Raw genomic sequence first — 18,135 nt, 5'->3', positions numbered from 1 at the left:
ATAGTTACTATTAGCTGAGGATGACACACAGGGTGTAAAGACGACTCATCTCCTTTCACCTTACCTCTTTACTTTTCTTCTTCTTCTTCTTCTTGTCCTTTGTTGAAGATCTACTTTCTCGGTCTGCAAGACAAGTAAGCAAAATGAAGACAAATCGGAATTTTTTTACCAATACATATACCCAAACTGTGAAAGTATAAAACACACAGACACACTAATCCAGAATAGTGATCATGACTCCAATGATTTACAATGACTTTGCTTCGGAACCTTGCTCACCATCTTGGTCCTCACTGCTTTCCTTGCTCTTGGGCGCCACATCCTGGAATCCCAGTCCAAACAGGTCCAGGTCGTCGCTCTTGATGGGGAGGACAGAGGGCTGGACCGTCTTCAGGTCCTCCAGTACTGCCGAAGGCTCCTTTGGTAAAGGGGAGACAGGAAGGGGGGGAGCGCGATAGAGAATGAGTAGGGGACAAAGAGAGATGGAAAGAAAGAAGGGGAGAGAAAAAGTAGGAGAAAGAGGTTTGTACAATAGATGGACCTTTTCTATTTCACATTCAGTCTAAATCAGCATTTCTAAACCCAGCCAAATATATGGGCCCTGAGGACTAGGTTGAGAAAGGCTGCCACCCATAGGTCTAACTGCTGTCAAATAAAATCAAAGTTCTCATTTTGTCAATCACTGTGTATGGTTACATGCACACAATCATGCAATTATTGTGGATAATCAGATTAATATAATAGTTTGATTAAAATGTTTACATGCTTTGCAAGAAGAATGATTTTCCTAATAATCCTGTTTACATGGACACATCTGAAATTAGGTTACTTGATGGCACGCTGATAAGTGCAGGAAATCACCAATGAAATAAAGGTTCTACCACAGCAACTGTACTATTGTTGGGAAGAATATTTGATTCTGAGTTCAGACATATAGTTTGTATGTTAAAACTACTTCTAAGACGCATGCGCTAAAGTGGAAGGCTCGCTCCTCAATGAGGAGATCAAAGCACAAGCGCAGATCAAATACACAGCTGATACGGCAATTAAGGTGTTTACATGTCCTAATAATTCAAAAAAGGATTCCTTGGAAAACCAGGTGTTTCACATCGACCTTACGCCCATTAAAATAACGAGAGTAAGGTGTTTACTGACTATTGCATAATCTGCCTACTACTATAATCAGTTTAATATCCAATTATTACTGTACATGTAAACGTGACTACTATAGAAAAAGCACATCTCTACCACTATCACAAATATGAGAAAACAGAAGACCCTGTGTCTGGAAAGTAATGGACACCTTCTTCTACATTTCATATTGACCCAATAGCAGTCTACTGTAACAGAGCAGTCTACTGTAACAGAGCAGTCTACTGTAATGGCACCTTCTTTTTCTTGGGCTTCTCAAACTCCTCGTCATCATAGTCTGGTTCGTCCATGACGAAGGAGAGCATCTGATCGGCCCCTAGAGCTTCTTGGTCTGAGTGGGAGGATTCCTCCCCTCCCTTCTTCTTGCCTGCCCGCATGGACTGCACCGGGGCTAAGGTCGGGTTCAGGAATGAGACGGGCTCGGACGACATCTTTAAGCCCGCTGGTTTTTTGGCTTCTCCGGTCTTGTTTTGAATCTTCAAAGCATTGGAGGAGGATCTGATCAGAAAACACAATACAGATCTAAATATTAAAAGATGCATGATAACATCAATATCGCCCAAGGACAATCTCTACCGCCCAGGGACTACATCAATCTCTACCGCCCAGGGACTACTTCAATCTTTACCGCCCAGGGACTACATCAATCTCTACCGCCCAGGGACTACATCAATCTCTACCGCCCAGGGACTACTTCAATCTCTACCGCCCAGGGACTACATCAATCTCTACCGCCCAATGACTACATCAATCTCTACCGCCCAATGACTACATCAATCTCTACCGCCCAGGGACTACATCAATCTCTACCGCCCAATGACTACATCAATCTCTACCGCCCAGGGACTACATCAATCTCTACCGCCCAGGGACTACATCAATCTCTACCGCCCAGGGACTACATCAATCTCTACCGCCCAGGGACTACATCAATCTCTACCGCCCAGGGACTACATCAATCTCTACCGCCCAGGGACTACATCAATCTCTACCGCCCAGGGACTACATCAATCTCTACCGCCCAGGGACTACATCAATCTCTACCGCCCAGGGACTACATCAATCTCTACCGCCCAGGGACTACATCAATCTCTACCGCCCAGGGACTACATCAATCTCTACCGCCCAGGGACTACATCAATCTCTACCGCCCAGGGACTACATCAATCTCTACCGCCCAATGACTACATCAATCTCTACCGCCCAATGACTACATCAATCTCTACCGCCCAATGACTACATCAATCTCTACCGCCCAGGGACTACATCAATCTCTACCGCCCAGGGACTACATCAATCTCTACCGCCCAATGACTACATCAATCTCTACCGCCCAATGACTACATCAATCTCTACCGCCCAATGACTACATCAATCTCTACCGCCCAATGACTACATCAATCTCTACCGCCCAGGGACTACATCAATCTCTACCGCCCAATGACTACATCAATCTCTATCTACATACTGTATAATACTAGCATCTTAAGAAAAACCTGAGGTTATGCAATTCAAGTTCTCTTCCCACCCATACCTCCTTCTGTCCGATCCACCATCCTGGACGACGTTAAGTGCCTTCGTCCCCTCATCCTCTTCATCGCTGGTCAGGGTGATGCCCATGCTGGGGACGGTGGCTGCCTTGGGCACATATTTGGGCACAGACTGGCACAGCTCATCTGAGGCAAAATCGTCCTGGAACCCTGACACCATGGGGTTCCCCCCTCGGCCCTCACCGTCACTGTAAAACATGGACAGAGAGAGAAGTGGTAAGTTCTGATGTAAGAATAACCAACGCATTTGAGCAATATGATAGGCCATTTTTTCAAGCACCACAAAAAATACATAAAAATAAAATCGGTATGTGTCTGAGTAATGATACCCCATTAAGCAACACCTGCTGGAAAGGTCACACCGTTTTAAATGCATTTACAAATGCAGGACTTTGAAGCTATTCTTGTTTAGTCTGATGTCCTAACCATAAAATTAAAAAATTAAAATAATAATAATTATTAAACCTTTATTTAACCAGGAAGGGCTCATTGAGATTTAAAATATATTTTTCAAGAGCGTCCTGGCCAAGATAGGCAGCGCCAAGTCATTACAAAAATTACAGACAAACAACATGAAAAACTACAATTAATCTAGTAAAAACCATAGAATTCACAAGAGTTTAACAAAATCATAAAACAGCAAATTAAAAACATTGACATGTCAGGGAATCAGTCTCAAGATCATTCATCAGTGATTTAAAAATCCCAATCGGGACAAGTTCTTCCTTATTAATGTTGTTTGTGACACCTGCAGGATTGTCCTTTTGACCTTCTGTTAGAATTGTGTTAAGAAATGTAGCACATGAGCTGGATAACATGTAGGCTTATAACATGGTTAACATCTGTAACGTTGCTAATGTGAGTATTTCAGCTGCGCTAGGACAAAAGGTTCAACTACAGGTTCCCCACCACTACCGTTTTACTTACAGTTACTTAAATCAACAGTGATTAAATCATAATATATGAACAGATAATGCAATAATGTTATTACATTATCCAGTTATAGCCTACTGGGATGTTATCGAAAAGTCATTACATCAACGATAACTTATTTTGTCATTATCTACACACTTATCTGACGCTACGCTCCATTAAAATCTTAACCAGAATGACAGTTCAAAAAGGCAGCCCTGAAGACTGAGTCAGTGAAAGAGAGTTGGTTTTTATTAGCACTAAGCTATTGTGTGTGTGTGTGTCTCACAGCCACTCTCCACTTCTCCTTTTAACTTTAACTTAAAATGATGATCTTCTAACATCAAAGCACTTCAAGCCTCATTTCTCATTTTCCAAAATAGCAAACGGCCCTTGTAGGACAATTCTCTCCTTCAAATTCAAGCTCAAGTTGATTCCCTTCATTATACAACGGAGGAATCTGACCGATTTTTTTTAATCATTACTCTCTTCACATTTCTATAACGTAAGACTCTATTAAGGGGAAATCCGCAGTTTAGATGTACATTAACAAATAATTTTTCCCGACAAAAGCTAAGGGATGGGGCTAGAGAAATGTAACCACACTCAAATTCATAGAAAGAGCTATGCATGCAAGAACTGACCATCAAAACGATCGTTTTAACCATGTGTTGAAGCTATACAGTGTTTGTTTACATTTACTTTGTTTACAAACTTTGGAGGAAAACAAGCTTACATTTTGGGTTCTGATGGGAAGTGATGAGGCGTTTATAAGGTAATATTCTTCAAGAATCAATGGATACATATAACAATTTATATGTCCAAAAATGGATGTAGCAACTGCAGATTGCCCCTTTAAGTCTTATCCAATAAAATAAAGTGCCTTCTCTCTCATCCCTCCCTCTTTCTCTCTCTCTAGCAAATGAGTGATGAATGACCTAGATTCTGAGCAGAGGAGACCTGACGGAACAAAAACCTCACCCCTCACCCCTTTCCTCCGCCACCTCTCCTCCCCTCATCCTCCTCCCACCAAGCACATTTAAGGAAAATGTCTTAATAGGCAAAGCCTACTCATAATTGGTTAAATATCACATGACGCAACCATCATACTCTATCTTTTTTACTAGAAAACATAGAAACGCGCCATTTTCACATATGTTGATGTTGGGTTGGTGCTAGGGATGATGAATATGATGTTGAACCTGTTTGAAATGCCCCTTTAAGATAGAGCTGAAATACATTCACCTCCACTATATTGAAGAACATATTGACTGTCTGAACTGCACAACAGCGGTAGATCTTCACTAAACAATGATCATTAGAAACGTGTTCTAACTATCAAAATAGTCCAAATATTTAAAAAGTCACTATTTCCACACTTACTTGTATACCTATCCAAAGCCACAAGCCTTGGACATGGGTCATAGAAGATCACGGAGATGATTAGGGAGTGAGGACCAAGCCTACCTGTCAGTATCCATGTTGCCTGCTCTTCGAGCTTCCTCCTTGGCTTTGGCAGCAGTCCCCTCCTCCAGGAAGCTACGGTCCATGCCCACATCGGGAACAAAGTCATCCACATTCCGCACCTTCTCGTCTGCGCCATCTGAGGAGAGAAGAGTGGGAGAGGAAGGATGAACATTTTATTTATTTGACCTTTATTTAACTAGGCAAGTCAGTTAAGAACAAATTCTTATTTACAATGACGGCCTAGGAACAGTGGGTTAACTGCCTTGTTCAGGGGCAGAACGCTAGATTTTTTTTACCTTGTCAGCTCGGGGATTCGATCTTGCAACCTTTCGGTTACTAGTTCAATGCTCTAACCACTAGGCTACCTGCCGCCCCAACATGGTGGTGATGATAATGGGTGGTACGGACACCAGACCTGGCTTCAAACAGTATTTGTTTTCTGCGCTTGATTGGCATAGTGCTAGTTTGTGATGTGAATGAGAATTAAATGGAAAACCATCTTTCTGCTGTCTCTAGCTGCCTGCCTCTAGCCGCCTGCCTCGTGCTGCCTGCCTCTTGCTGCCTGCCTCGTTATTTCAAGCATGTCATTTTCAATTAATAAACCAAAATGGAAATCAAAAAGATCATCCTCTATCCCAAAGGATTTCACATCAGTTAATGTGTATGACTGTTGATTCAATCACATTATGCCCTAGTGATCACTTTTGAAATGGCTTCCTATTACCTTTGGTAGGCATTATCCATTAGTAGACTGGTTGCTATTTTGAGTTTATAGACATTAACCAGGTTTCCATCCAACCTTTTTATGCGAGTGAAGTACACGACAGGCCTGATGGAAAGAGCTATTTTTTCCCAGTAATCTTTTAAAATGTCGACAAAACAAACTACGCTAGACAAGGTGGGATGTTCTTGTGTCAGTAATATGAACTGTGCCAGAAATGCTCAATTCCTCTCCCACTAATATTGCTCTTTTGTCTATAATAACCTCATCCAGTAGGTAGGCTACTGCGACATTCACATGCTATGGGAGTTATCTGAAGCTCCTAGTTCCCAGTGGGAAACTCAGAGAAAATGTTGTTGCCCGAGTTGTGACGTTTCACCACTGACCTTTTCAACTAAAAGTTTTAAACAAGTAAATGTTTTATAATTACAAACTTATCATCAATATTGATAATGTAGCTATTCTAACCATATTGTCAATGTTAAGCAAGCTAACTTACTTTATTACTAGCAATGTTTGCAAGCTTATCAAGCTAGCTAAAATTGTATTGGTTGAAGAATTGTTCCGACTTCCTTGTACCACTTCCTAGGTCCCATTTTCATATTTCCCATGAGCACGTGAAGCCAGCGTATACCCGCACTGTATCTGTGAGCTGTTGGCTAAAGCGCACATGCCAATACCAGGGAGGGCACATAACACAACACATTTGTGACAAAACCATCAATAAAATGCAATGGAAACCCATTTAACTTAATAAAAAAATGTTATTCGTTACATGGGAATTTAAAAGTTATTTTTATGTGCACTACGTCATCACGCACAGCCTTTAATCCGCAATAAGAAATATCTCTGGTAGGAAAACGCTCAAATTGTTTTTAAGTGTATTTTAGAATATTCACATTAAAATCGGTAACCAATTGGATGGAAACCTAGGTAGATGACGGAAACCTAGCTAGTGATGGAAACCTAGCTAGATGACGGAAACCTAGCTAGTGACGGAAACCTAGCTAGTGACGGAAACCTAGCTAGTGACGGAAACCTAGCTAGTGTTGGAAACCTAGCTAGTGACGGAAACCTAGCTAGTGATGGAAACCTTGTGTGTGTGTGTGTGTGTGTGTGTGTGAGCGAAAGCGCCCCTTCACCTCCTCCCCAGAGTCAACTACAGCCGGTAGAGGACAGAGCCAACTGGGGGGCGAATGTCCAGTTACTGGATCTGGCCAAAAGTCCTCCCCTTCTCTGTATTCAGCCTATGATATAAACCTTAGCTCTCTCTCAGTCCCAGCCAACCTTCCCAGCCAAACCAAGCTGTAGCACTACTACATGCCACAGACTGACTCTGCCCTCTCAATGCACATGAGAGACGCTCACTCCTCACACATTTCTACATGTACCTTGTTTTCCGGCTGTCTTAATAATTTGACTGAATTTGAAGCCATTAGATAAGCATTTCAGATCATATCGCCTGGCCTTGTTTTTTTTTATATATCTCCACAAACAGTTCAAATTGTATTTTTTTATTTCACCTTTATTTAACCAGGTAGGCCAGTTGAGAACAAGTTCTCATTTACAACTGCGACCTGCCAAATAAAACTCCATGCATTTGAAGTGAAACATCCATCCACCCTAATCTGACCTACATAATGGAATGTATACTGAACAAAAGAATATATAAAACGCAACATGTAAAGTGTTGGTCCCATGTTTCATGAGCTGAAATAAAAGATCCCAGAAATGTTGTATAGGCACAAAAATTTGGTGCAGAAATTAGTTTACATCCCTGTTAGTGAGCATTTCTCCTTTGCCAAGATAATCAATCCACCTGACAAGTGTGGCATATCAAGAAGCTGATTAAACATCATAATCATTACACAGGTGCACCTTGTGCTGGGGACAATAAAAGGCCACTCTAAAATGTGCAGTTTTGTCACACAACACAATACCACAGATGTGAGGGATGATTGTCACGATGACTGCAGGAATGTCCACCAGAGCTGTTGCCAGAGAATTTCATGTTCATTTCTCTACCGTAAGCCGCCTCCAACGTCATTTTAGAGAATTTGTCAGTACGTCCAACCGGCCTTACAACCTGCGGGATCGTCTGAGACCAGCCACCCGGACAGCTGATGAAACTGAAATTGTGCAAACAATTTATTCACAAACTGTCAGAAACCGTCTCAGGGAAGCTCATCTGCATGCTCGTCGTCCTCACCAGGGTCTTGACCTGACTACAGTGGGAAAATGCTCACCTTCGATGGCTACTGGCACGCTGGAGAAGTGTGCTCTTCACGGATTAATCCCGGTTTCAACTGTACCGGGCAGATGGTGTGTATGGTGTCATGTGGGCGAGCGGTTTGCTTATGTCAACGTTGTGAACCTTGTGCCCCATGGTAGCGGTGGTATTATGGTATGGGCAGGCATAAGCTACGGACAATGAACACATTTGCATTTTATCAATGGCAATTTGAAAGATCCTGAGGCCCATTGTCGTGCTATTCATTCGCCGCCATCAGCTCATGTTTCAGCATGATAATGCACAGCACCATGTCACAAGGATCTGTACACAATTCCTGGAAGCTGAAAATGTCCCAGTTCTTCCATGGCCTGCATACTCACCAGACATGTCCCCCATTGAGCATGTTTGGGATGCTCTTTATCGACGTGTATGACAGCGTGTTCCAGTTTCCGCCAATATCCAACAAGTTCGCACAGCCATTGAAGAGGAGTGGGACAACACTCCACAGGCCGCAATCAACAGCCTGATCTGCTCTATGTGAAGGAGACTACATGAGGCAAATGTTGGTCACACCAGATACTGACTTGTTTTCTGATCCATACCTTTTTTTTAAGGTATCTGTGACTAACAGATGCATATCTGTATTCCTAGTAATGTGAAATCCATAGATTGGTGAAATCCATCAATTGGTTGATTTCCTTATATGAACTGTAACTCCGTAAAATCTTTGAAATTGTTGCATGTTGCGTTTATATTATTGTTCAGTGTGGTTCCAACACTCACCAGCGGGAGTCTCAGAAGTGGCTGATCCAAAGAGGCGCGACATGAAGCCTCTCTTCTGGGCAGGAGGGGCCTGGGTGACACTGGGTGACTGGGGGGTCGGGACAGGTGTGGTTCCCCCATGGTGGGGCCCCTGGGGGGTTGGGGGCTTTGGCTGGGGGGCCGGGGGCTGCTGTGGGTAACCTGGACCCCTAGGGAGTGCAGTGTTCTGGAGAGGGGGACAGGGGTTAAGGTTAGGGTTGGTGTAGGAGGGGGGGCCCTGAACTGGCCTGGGTATAGGGTTGGAGATAGTTAGGGGCTGGGGTGGGAGAGGGGGTTGCTGGGGGGTGCAGGGGCTGGGACAGGCCCCAGGAGTGGAGGGCCCGCTCTGGGGGACGATGGGGGACTGGGAGCCTGAGGAGGGGCTCTGGCCGTTGGAAGGGCCCCCCGGGGAGCTGAAGCCAGCTTTGTTTCTGGCTTCCATCATCTCCAGGAAACTGGGGAGGTCAAAACAGGGGATTTGATTATGAATAATAACAGATCATTTAAATCAACATTTTGTTTACAAAGTATTTACAAGGAAATATACAGTGTTTTTAATGATCATAATAACCTTTAATATGCTCTTATACATTTGCAGTAGCTGATCGTGAGAAACAGATGGGTTATTGGTGGGTGTGTGTGTACTGTATGTGCACCTGTGTTTGTCTGTGTGTGCAACGTCTTCTTCTTGTGTGTGTGTGTGGGTGTGTGTGTGTGTGTGTGTGTGTGTGTGTGTGTGCAAGCCTGCCTGCCTGTTAGCAAATACGCACATGCCATAGTTCTGGTCCTCAGTCTCCTGCTGAACATTGAGCTCCTCCAGAGTAGCGTCTATGTCCAGCTGGTTGGTCTCCAGTTGTCTCAGCAGGGTCTCCCTCTGCAGAAAAAGAGAAAGAGATAGACTTGCCTCTATCAGTCAAGGCTAGCTGTGGACTGTTAATCAATAGAAAACGAAATAGCACCAACAATAACCAACCAATCAGAATTAACGATGCTCAACCATTTACCACAGACACCACAAAACCAACGGTTTAGCAGAGGGGTGGCCAACCCTCCTACCTGGTCTGCAGGTTTTTGATCCAGCCCTGCTAGAGCACACCTGAAGAAACTAAATAGATATCGGTTTTAATTGCATGAGGCCAGAAGAAGGTTTATGTGCATGTACTGTAAATTATGGATGGTCACTTTATTATTCTCCAAAGCACAAAATAATGATGCAAATGTCATATAATTATAGTCATTAAATTTGGCCCAGCCATTTGATAGAATGCAGCAAGCTGATGCGACATGTCTTCCTCTATTTCTGTGGTTCTGGACGCATCAACTAGATCTCCTGTGTTTTCCACTAGCGCCTACTTTATCCACTTAAATTAAAAGGTGCACTATGCAGATATCGCTCTGCCATTTCCCGGTTGCTAAAATTCTTGTAGTTCACCTAATTTCTGTGTTTGTGCCAAAACAAGCAAGTATCTGTAAAGAATCATTGTACCAACTAAACCACTGTGAAATATATTTTCCATAACTAAATATATTGTATTTTCAACAGTTTGAAGCTAGTATACAAAACCGAAAGTAAGACCCGGAAGCATAGAAAAGGCGGACATAGAAGAACAGATCTACCGCTTCTTAGACTTTCTTTCAATAAGAATGACAGATCTATAACTCATATTTCTATGTACATATTGCAGCTTTAACTTGGCTACTTTTCAATTCGCTAGTCAGAAAAATTCAGACAAGTCCTCTTCTAGCGATCTATTGATAGAACAGGTGCCTGTCAGTCACAAAGCGAGTGATGACAGGGAAACACTGCTGGTATGACAGTCTGCTGTCTGTCCTGACTCCCGGTACCTGTGGGCAGCGTGATTTGTGCGCGCTGTGGTTGGGTGCAGTCAATCGCGATGTGGTTGGTTGCAGTCAAACCAACAGTGTGAGTTAATTTCAGGGCTCTACAGTGCAACCATTTTACTTGAATATGCGCCTAAAAATAGATGTGTGCGAACTGAAAAATGTAAGAACGAACACACACAATTCTGCCATTCTGTTTCATAGGTTGTAGTTAAATCACACAAAGAACTATAGAAATAAGAATTATTTCTTATTTCTATGCAAAGAACTACATATAGTCCCATATCCAGTTTCCGAGCTGGTCACGGGTGCACCTCAGCCACGCTCAAGGTACTAAACGATATCATAACCGCCATCAATAAAAGACAGTACTGTGCAGCCGTCTTCATCGACCTGGCCAAGGCTTTCAACTCTGTCAATCACTGCATTCTTATCGGCAGACTCAACAGCCTTGGTTTCTAAAATGACTGCCTCGCCTGGTTCACCAACTACTTCACAGACAGAGTTCAGTGTGTCAAATCGGAGGGCCGACCTCTGGCAGTCTCTATGGGGGTACCACAGGGTTCAATTCTCGGGCCGACTCTTTTCTCTGTATATATCAACGATGTCGCTCTTGCGGCGGGTGATTCCCTGATCCACCTCTACGCAGACGACACCATTCTGTATACATCTGGCCCTTCTTTGGATACTGTGTTAACTCCAAACACGCTTCAATGCCATACAACACTCCTTCTGTGGCCTCCAAGTGCTCTTAAACCGCTAGTAAAACCAAATGCATGCTTTTCAACCGTTCGCTGCCCGCACCCGCCCGCCCAACTAGCATCACTACTCTGGATGGTTCTGACTTAGAATATGTGGACAACTACAAATAGACGGCTAGACTGTAAACTCTCCTTCCAGACTCATATTAAACACCTCCAATACAAAATTAAATCTAGAATCGGCTTCCTATTTCGCAACAAAGCCTCCTTCACTCACACCGCCAAACATACCCTTGTAAAACTGACTATCCTACCGATCCTCAATTTCGGCGATGTCATTTACAAAATAGCTTCCAATACTCTACTCAGCAAACTGGATGCAGTCAATCACAGTGCCATTCGTTTTGTCACCAAAGCCCCTTATACCAACCACCACTGCGACCTGTATGCTCTAGTCAGCTGGCCCTCGTTACATATTCGTCGCCAGAGCCATTGGCTCCAGGTCATCTATAAGTCTATGCTAGGTAAATCTCCGCCTTATCTCAGCTCACTGGTCACGATAACAACACCCACTCATAGCACGCGCTCCAGCAGGTATATCTCACTGGTCATCCCCAAAGCCTCCTTTGGTCGCCTTTCCTTCCAGTTCTCTGCTGCCAATGACTGGAACGAATTGCAAAAATCGCTGAAGCTGGAGACTTATATTTCCCTCACTAACTTTAAACATCAGCCATCTGAGCAGCTAACCGATCGCTACAGCTGTACATAGCCCATCTGTAAATAGCCCACCCAATCTACCTACCTCATGCCCATATTGTTTTCATTTAATTTTCTGCTCTTTTGCACACCAGTATTTCTACTTGCACATCACCATCTGCTCATCCATCACTCCAGTGTTAATTTGCTAAATTATAATTACTTCGCTACTATGGCCTATTTATTGCCTTACCTCCTGCCATTTGCACACACTGTATATAGACTTTCTTTTTTTCCCTATTGTGTTGACTGTACACTTGTTTATTCCACGTGTAACTCTGTGTTGTTGTTTGTGTCGCACTGCTTTGCTTTATCTTGGCCAGGTCGCAGTTGTAAATGAGAACTTGTTCTCAACTAGCCTACCTGGTTAAATAATGGTGAAAAAAATAAAATAAAATAATAAAATAATATATATATATATATATATATATATATATATCCCACCTCACGCGCAGCAACAGTGCCTGGACCGCAGCAACAGTGCCTGGACCGCAGCAACTGTGCCTGGACCGCAGCAACTGTGCCTGGACCGCAGCAACTGTGCCTGGACCGCAGCAACTGTGCCTGGACCGCAGCAACTGTGCCTGGACCGCAGCAACAGTGCCTGGACCGCAGCAACAGTGCCTGGACCGCAGCAACAGTGCCTGGACCGCAGCAACAGTGCCTGGACCGCAGCAACAGTGCCTGGACCGGTGTGTGCAATGTGAGTGAAGTGCTGAAAGATTCATTTTTAGAAGCACACAAGCATAGAAGTTGGTCTAATTTACCCAAAAGTCTACAAAAGTGTGACTTTGTCCTCGTGTTTCTTGGCTATTTACATCGTTCTGTTCACACACACTAGGTTGTTGTTTATTTGAGTTCTCAACTGATACTAGCAAAGGGATGTCAGAGAATCTCATCTCTCAGACAGACACGGGAATCCTACCTCTACCATGGTAAAGGCCCGCCCCTTAAAAATGTTGTCTCACCCAAGTGACTCAAATATTTTAGAATACATTGCATTTTATTGAGCATTGAACACCCCCAAAGAACCTTTAATTCATTAACTTTTAGTAATTTCTTAATTACAAAAACAATCTTCCTGAAATACTTTCATTGTGCGCCTACATTTCTTTGTGCTCCTTCTAAAATATGTAATCGTAGAGCCCTGAATTTGCACGTCCCATGGAATGTAGCCTAAGTGGATATGATAAGTCAAAATCCACTTAGTCATATTCTTGTTTCCAGGCACATTAATGTATTTTCTTTTGCGTGTTTCATATAGCAGCCACATTTCATTGTGGCAAGAACAAACACCATTTTGGCAATTCATATCTTGCAATAAACATGTAAATAAGACCTTAATCTCAAGAGAAGACAGGTTAAATGTTAAAAAAGGTTTAATATTATTTTACTTAGAAAATTATCCGGATCATATAAGCCTAGACAATATGCAAAACCACTAACAATACACTGAATACATCCATTTTCATCCATATTAATTGTAAAGTCATGTCCTTCTACACAATACCACAACTACTTTTTCCAATTTGGAAGGTATATTAATTTAGCTGTGTATTTCTGATGGAATCAAGGCATTAGAATGTACAAGAAACAACCAAAATGTAGGTCGTTCAGTAAAAGTTTCCGAACCCAAGAGGACAAGCCCAGGGAGGTCTGGCTGGCTACATTTTCTATTATGGCTGGCTACTCCAGGTACTTGTGGAAAACACTGAAAGGCTTTCATGTCAGCAAAACCTCAAACCACTGTCGTGGGACATGGCACGTATCAGGGATGTGTTGTTATGTGGGAAATGAAGCAGAGGCACTCAAGCTCTTAGAGTTTCCATCCGGAAGGGTTTCACATGCCAATGCCTGAGCTGTTCCTATATCTGTAGTTAGCAGTCAAGAAATTCAATCCCTTGAGAGAAAGATAGAAATTCCTAAAACAACATTTAACAACTGTGAAATCTCCTCTTCTGATGTATACACGAGATCTGTAGTATGCCAATGTCACATTTTAGGGTCCTCATTTGTCATACATCATCATAAATAATGGAACAACATTTTATTTCCGTGCAAAATCTGGTTCTTCCAGTAATGGGAAGATGTAGCGTTGTTCTACGCTAGTATAGGCAATTATCTGAGTTTTTCAAAAGTCACGAGGCAACCTATCCCTTCCACCCTCTTATCCCTTCATCCTCCACTCTTCTCTTTTCTCTCTGATCCCCTCCTCCCTCATCCTCCACTCCAGTCTCTCCTTTGCTTCCACCTCCCTCTGAACTTACAGAGAAATAGATCTGTGAAGAAGGGAGGCGAGAAGCCATACTACCCTGCACTGAAACATTCATGAGATTCAGCCCAGGTGTTCAGCCATACATTTCAGAAAGAACAAGAAAGGGGTAAAAAGCTAAAGACGTCAGGTTATCCAGGAAAAGTTGGTCCATATCTATACTAAATTGTACATTCCTGTACTATACTTATGCTAAACATTTTATTATATTCTACTGAGCTGTTTACTTCATGTTCGTATTCTTGTATTATTTCTTATTGTTGTTGCATTGTCGAGAAGGAACCTGCAAGTAAGCATTTAGTTGGACAGTGTATAACGTATGTATCTTGTACATACGACTAATTAAACCTGAATGTTCATTTTCAGCCAAAATTCAAACGACAGAAGAGAAGAGGATACAGGACTCCGTGCCCCATGTCATTTTCGCCTTGAATAATGTAACACCACTGAATGAACAATGACTGTGTAAATTTTTAACACCAACCGTGGACAGGGCAGCGTTCGTAAGAGTAAAGTTACAGTGTTGAACCTTATAGCAAGCCAGGGTGTGCCGCATATTTATACCCTACTCTCAAGACATCGATGCACAACACCGAAGCCATGTCTAAAATCGTCTGATCACCTCTGACACATACTGGGGTGGTAGTTCATCAGTCACTTAAAAAGAGTATTGGCTTCTCTTTCCCTGTGTTACTTATTGATGAAGTAATCATGAATAGAGAGAGGGCTCATGGTTAGATGCCATATATGACCAATTGGGCCTTGATGGTGGCCATTTTGTTTTGACTAAACTGCATCTGAAGGAAGCTCGAGGTAGAAGTTGCAGGTCTAAGATTAGACAACCCTTCCCTTCACCTATCTGTAAACCATTAAGAGGATAATTATTATTTATTTTTTACATTTTTGTCATTTAGCAGATTCTCTTATCCAGAGCGACTTACAATAGTGAGTGCCTACATTTTCATACTTTTCCCCTCCGTACTGGTCCCCCATGGGAATCGAACCCACAATCCTGGAATTGCAAGCGCCATGCCCTAACAACTGAGCCAAACGGGACAATCTGACACTGTATCAGTAATTAGGGGCAACTCGTATATATGCAGCTCAAAGGACCAATCTAGGAGAAAAAGGGGGCCTTTTCCACATATTCCATAGGAATGTTGAAGAAGCAGCCTTTTTATTTGGACTGACCTGCAGCTGTAAGAAGGGGATGTTGAAGAAGCAGCCTTTTTATTTGGACTGACCTGCAGCTGTAAGAAGGGGATGTTGAAGAAGCGGCCATTTTGTTTGGACTGACCTGCAGCTGTAAGAAGGGGATGTTGAAGAAGCGGCCATTTTGTTTGGACTGACCTGCAGCTGTAAGAAGGGGATGTTGAAGAAGCGGCCATTTTGTTTGGACTGACCTGCAGCTGTAAGAAGGGGATGTTGAAGAAGCGGCCATTTTGTTTGGACTGACCTGCAGCTGTAAGAAGGGGATGTTGAAGAAGCGGTGCAGGTACTTGAGGCCAAAGCCGTTCTTCATGGAAGATTCAGCGTAGTGGATGTAAGAAGAACCCGGAGGCCTGCAAACGCAAAGCAAGTAGAGGACATATCAGGACCAGTGGTGTAGCGGAGGGTAAACGAAAGTAACGCAGTTCACCCACCTTTTGCAGAAAAATGCATTGAAAGTATAGGGAGCCAGTGTAGCCACGTATTTTTTCACCACTACATCACTGATCAGAAATGTGTTTCATGAAGACTATTGACAAAGACTAACAAAGCTAGAGATTTCAATATGATTAGTTCAGGGGTTACAACACCTTAAAAGTGGCCCTTCGAGACAGATATTTCTGCATGTGAAGGACTAGGTGAGTGGTGTAGCACTCTGTAATAGATAGTGGAGGGTAGAGAGTTTTGCACACTTTTACCATTGGAGAAGAAAACACTGAAGTGGTACACTCCTGCAAAGCATTGACCATCATAACTCCTTGAGAGTAACAGAATGAGTCAACTGAATGTACCCCGCGGCAGTTGTGGCACCCCATACCTGTTGAGGTGACAGAGGAACTCTCGGGTGTCGTCGGGCAGGATGACCCGGTGTTCGCCCATGTCCCTCTGGTTGCCCAGCACACAGACGGGCACGTGGGTGGGCACTTTGGGCAGCTCCCGCACGATGTAGTCAAATGTCCTGTGAAATAGACCCATGATAGACCCAAAATATAAGCTAGAGGGAAGAATGAAGTAGGTTAATTGTTAATAAATATACAAATTAAGGAGGGATTTAAAAACACTCCGACTTGAGATTTATAAAAATGCATAGGAAGAGGGTGGCCGTGTCTCAATAACTGACGATGTACTGTACTGTCAATCGTGAATGGTTCTTCAATATGCAAATTATACTAGTAAAGGTGGGATATCTAGAGATCCAAAACTGGGAACCTTTTATTTTTCTTATCAAGAGCAACAGAAAGTAAATTAGTGAACTGAAATACAATATCTTGTCAAACCACTAACTACCCTGTTGGAGCTAGAAACACAAGCATTTCGCTACACCCGCAATAACATCTGCTAAAAACGTGTACGTGACAAATAAAATGTGATTTGATTTGAAAGCTAGCTGAACAACAATTACTAAAATAAGCCTTGGTTTAAGTCATTCACTAAGAGAACTAGAGGTGGGTTATCAAGTTCTGGCTCTTCAAACAGACACTAATAATCGGAGATACTTTTTTTTCACAGTTCTGTGCACATCTTTGTGACCTGGGTCAGATAGTTGTATCACTGGCTGTCACACACTGACCTGGGTCAGATAGTTGTATCACTGGCTGTCACACACTGACCTGGGTCAGATAGGACTATCACTGGCTGTCACACACTGACCCAGATATAAATGGATTCTTGACTGTCTAGTTGCCCTGTAGCCCAAGTCACTTTACATGATGTGTGTTGGGGGCAGGGAAGGAGAAACAGAAAGAAAGCCAGACAGGGAGAAAGAGAGTGATCTATAAAAAAGAAAGAGGACAGGAGAGAGAGAGATAAAGAAGAGAAAGACAGAGAGACTCACCATTGTTTGGTGATGTCGAACATCATGATGACTCCATTGCAGTTCTTGTACACATCCAGGAACTCTGCATCCAGAGCCATCTCAGTCTCATTCTAGTAACAGAACAGAGGAGAAAACCATCCTCCATTAGGCCTTCATTCATTGATATTCAGAGCTATGTACAGCGCATTCGGAAAGTATTCAGACCCCTTGACTTTTTCCACATTTTGTTAAGTTACAGCCGTATTCAAAAATTAGATCTAATCAATCTACACACAATACCTCATAATGACAAGCAAAAACAGGTTTTCCAAATTTTTGCAAATTTATAAAAATAAAAAAAGGAAATACACGTTTACCTAAGTATTCAGTAGACCCTTTACTCAGTACTTTGTTGAAGCACCTTTGCCAGCGATACCAGGCTCGAGTCTTCTTGGGTATGACGCTACAAGCTTGGCACACCTGTACTTGGGGAGTTTCTCCCATTCTTGTCTGCAGATCCTCTCAAGCTCTGTTTGGTTGGATGGGGAGCGTCACTACCCAGCTATTTTCAGGTCTCTCCAGAGATGTTCGATCTGGTTCAAGTCCGAGCTCTGGCTGGGACACTCAAGGACATTCAGAGACCTCTCCCGAAGCCACTCCTGTGTTGTCTTGGCTGTGTGCTTAGGGTCGTTGTCCTATTGGAAGGTGAACCTTCGCCCCAGCC

The 18,135-nt window shown here is 43.0% G+C and overlaps 1 protein-coding gene across 3 annotated transcripts in view; it reads right to left on the bottom strand.

The window, feature by feature from the left end:
- LOC106571245 (rab-like protein 6) overlaps nt 1–18,135 on the bottom strand; it is a 29,552-nt gene that overhangs the window by 3,177 nt on the left and 8,240 nt on the right. For all 3 annotated transcript variants that reach the window (XM_014144058.2, XM_045693522.1, XM_014144048.2), the window contains 10 exons: nt 17,451–17,542; nt 16,434–16,574; nt 15,864–15,969; nt 9,607–9,710; nt 8,819–9,291; nt 5,082–5,217; nt 2,687–2,890; nt 1,389–1,650; nt 280–418; nt 65–123 (listed from right to left, as the gene is read on the bottom strand). In XM_014144058.2, the coding sequence (XP_013999533.2) occupies nt 65–123; nt 280–418; nt 1,389–1,650; nt 2,687–2,890; nt 5,082–5,217; nt 8,819–9,291; nt 9,607–9,710; nt 15,864–15,969; nt 16,434–16,574; nt 17,451–17,542 (1,716 nt within the window). The remainder of the gene's footprint in view (nt 1–64; nt 124–279; nt 419–1,388; nt 1,651–2,686; nt 2,891–5,081; nt 5,218–8,818; nt 9,292–9,606; nt 9,711–15,863; nt 15,970–16,433; nt 16,575–17,450; nt 17,543–18,135) is intronic.

Source organism: Salmo salar, chromosome ssa01, assembly GCF_905237065.1.
Source record: "Salmo salar chromosome ssa01, Ssal_v3.1, whole genome shotgun sequence".
In the NCBI taxonomy this organism is placed as follows: domain Eukaryota; kingdom Metazoa; phylum Chordata; class Actinopteri; order Salmoniformes; family Salmonidae; genus Salmo; species Salmo salar.
The sequence above is the reverse complement of the archived record's forward strand: the minus strand, read 5'-3'. Positions and strand labels throughout refer to the sequence as shown.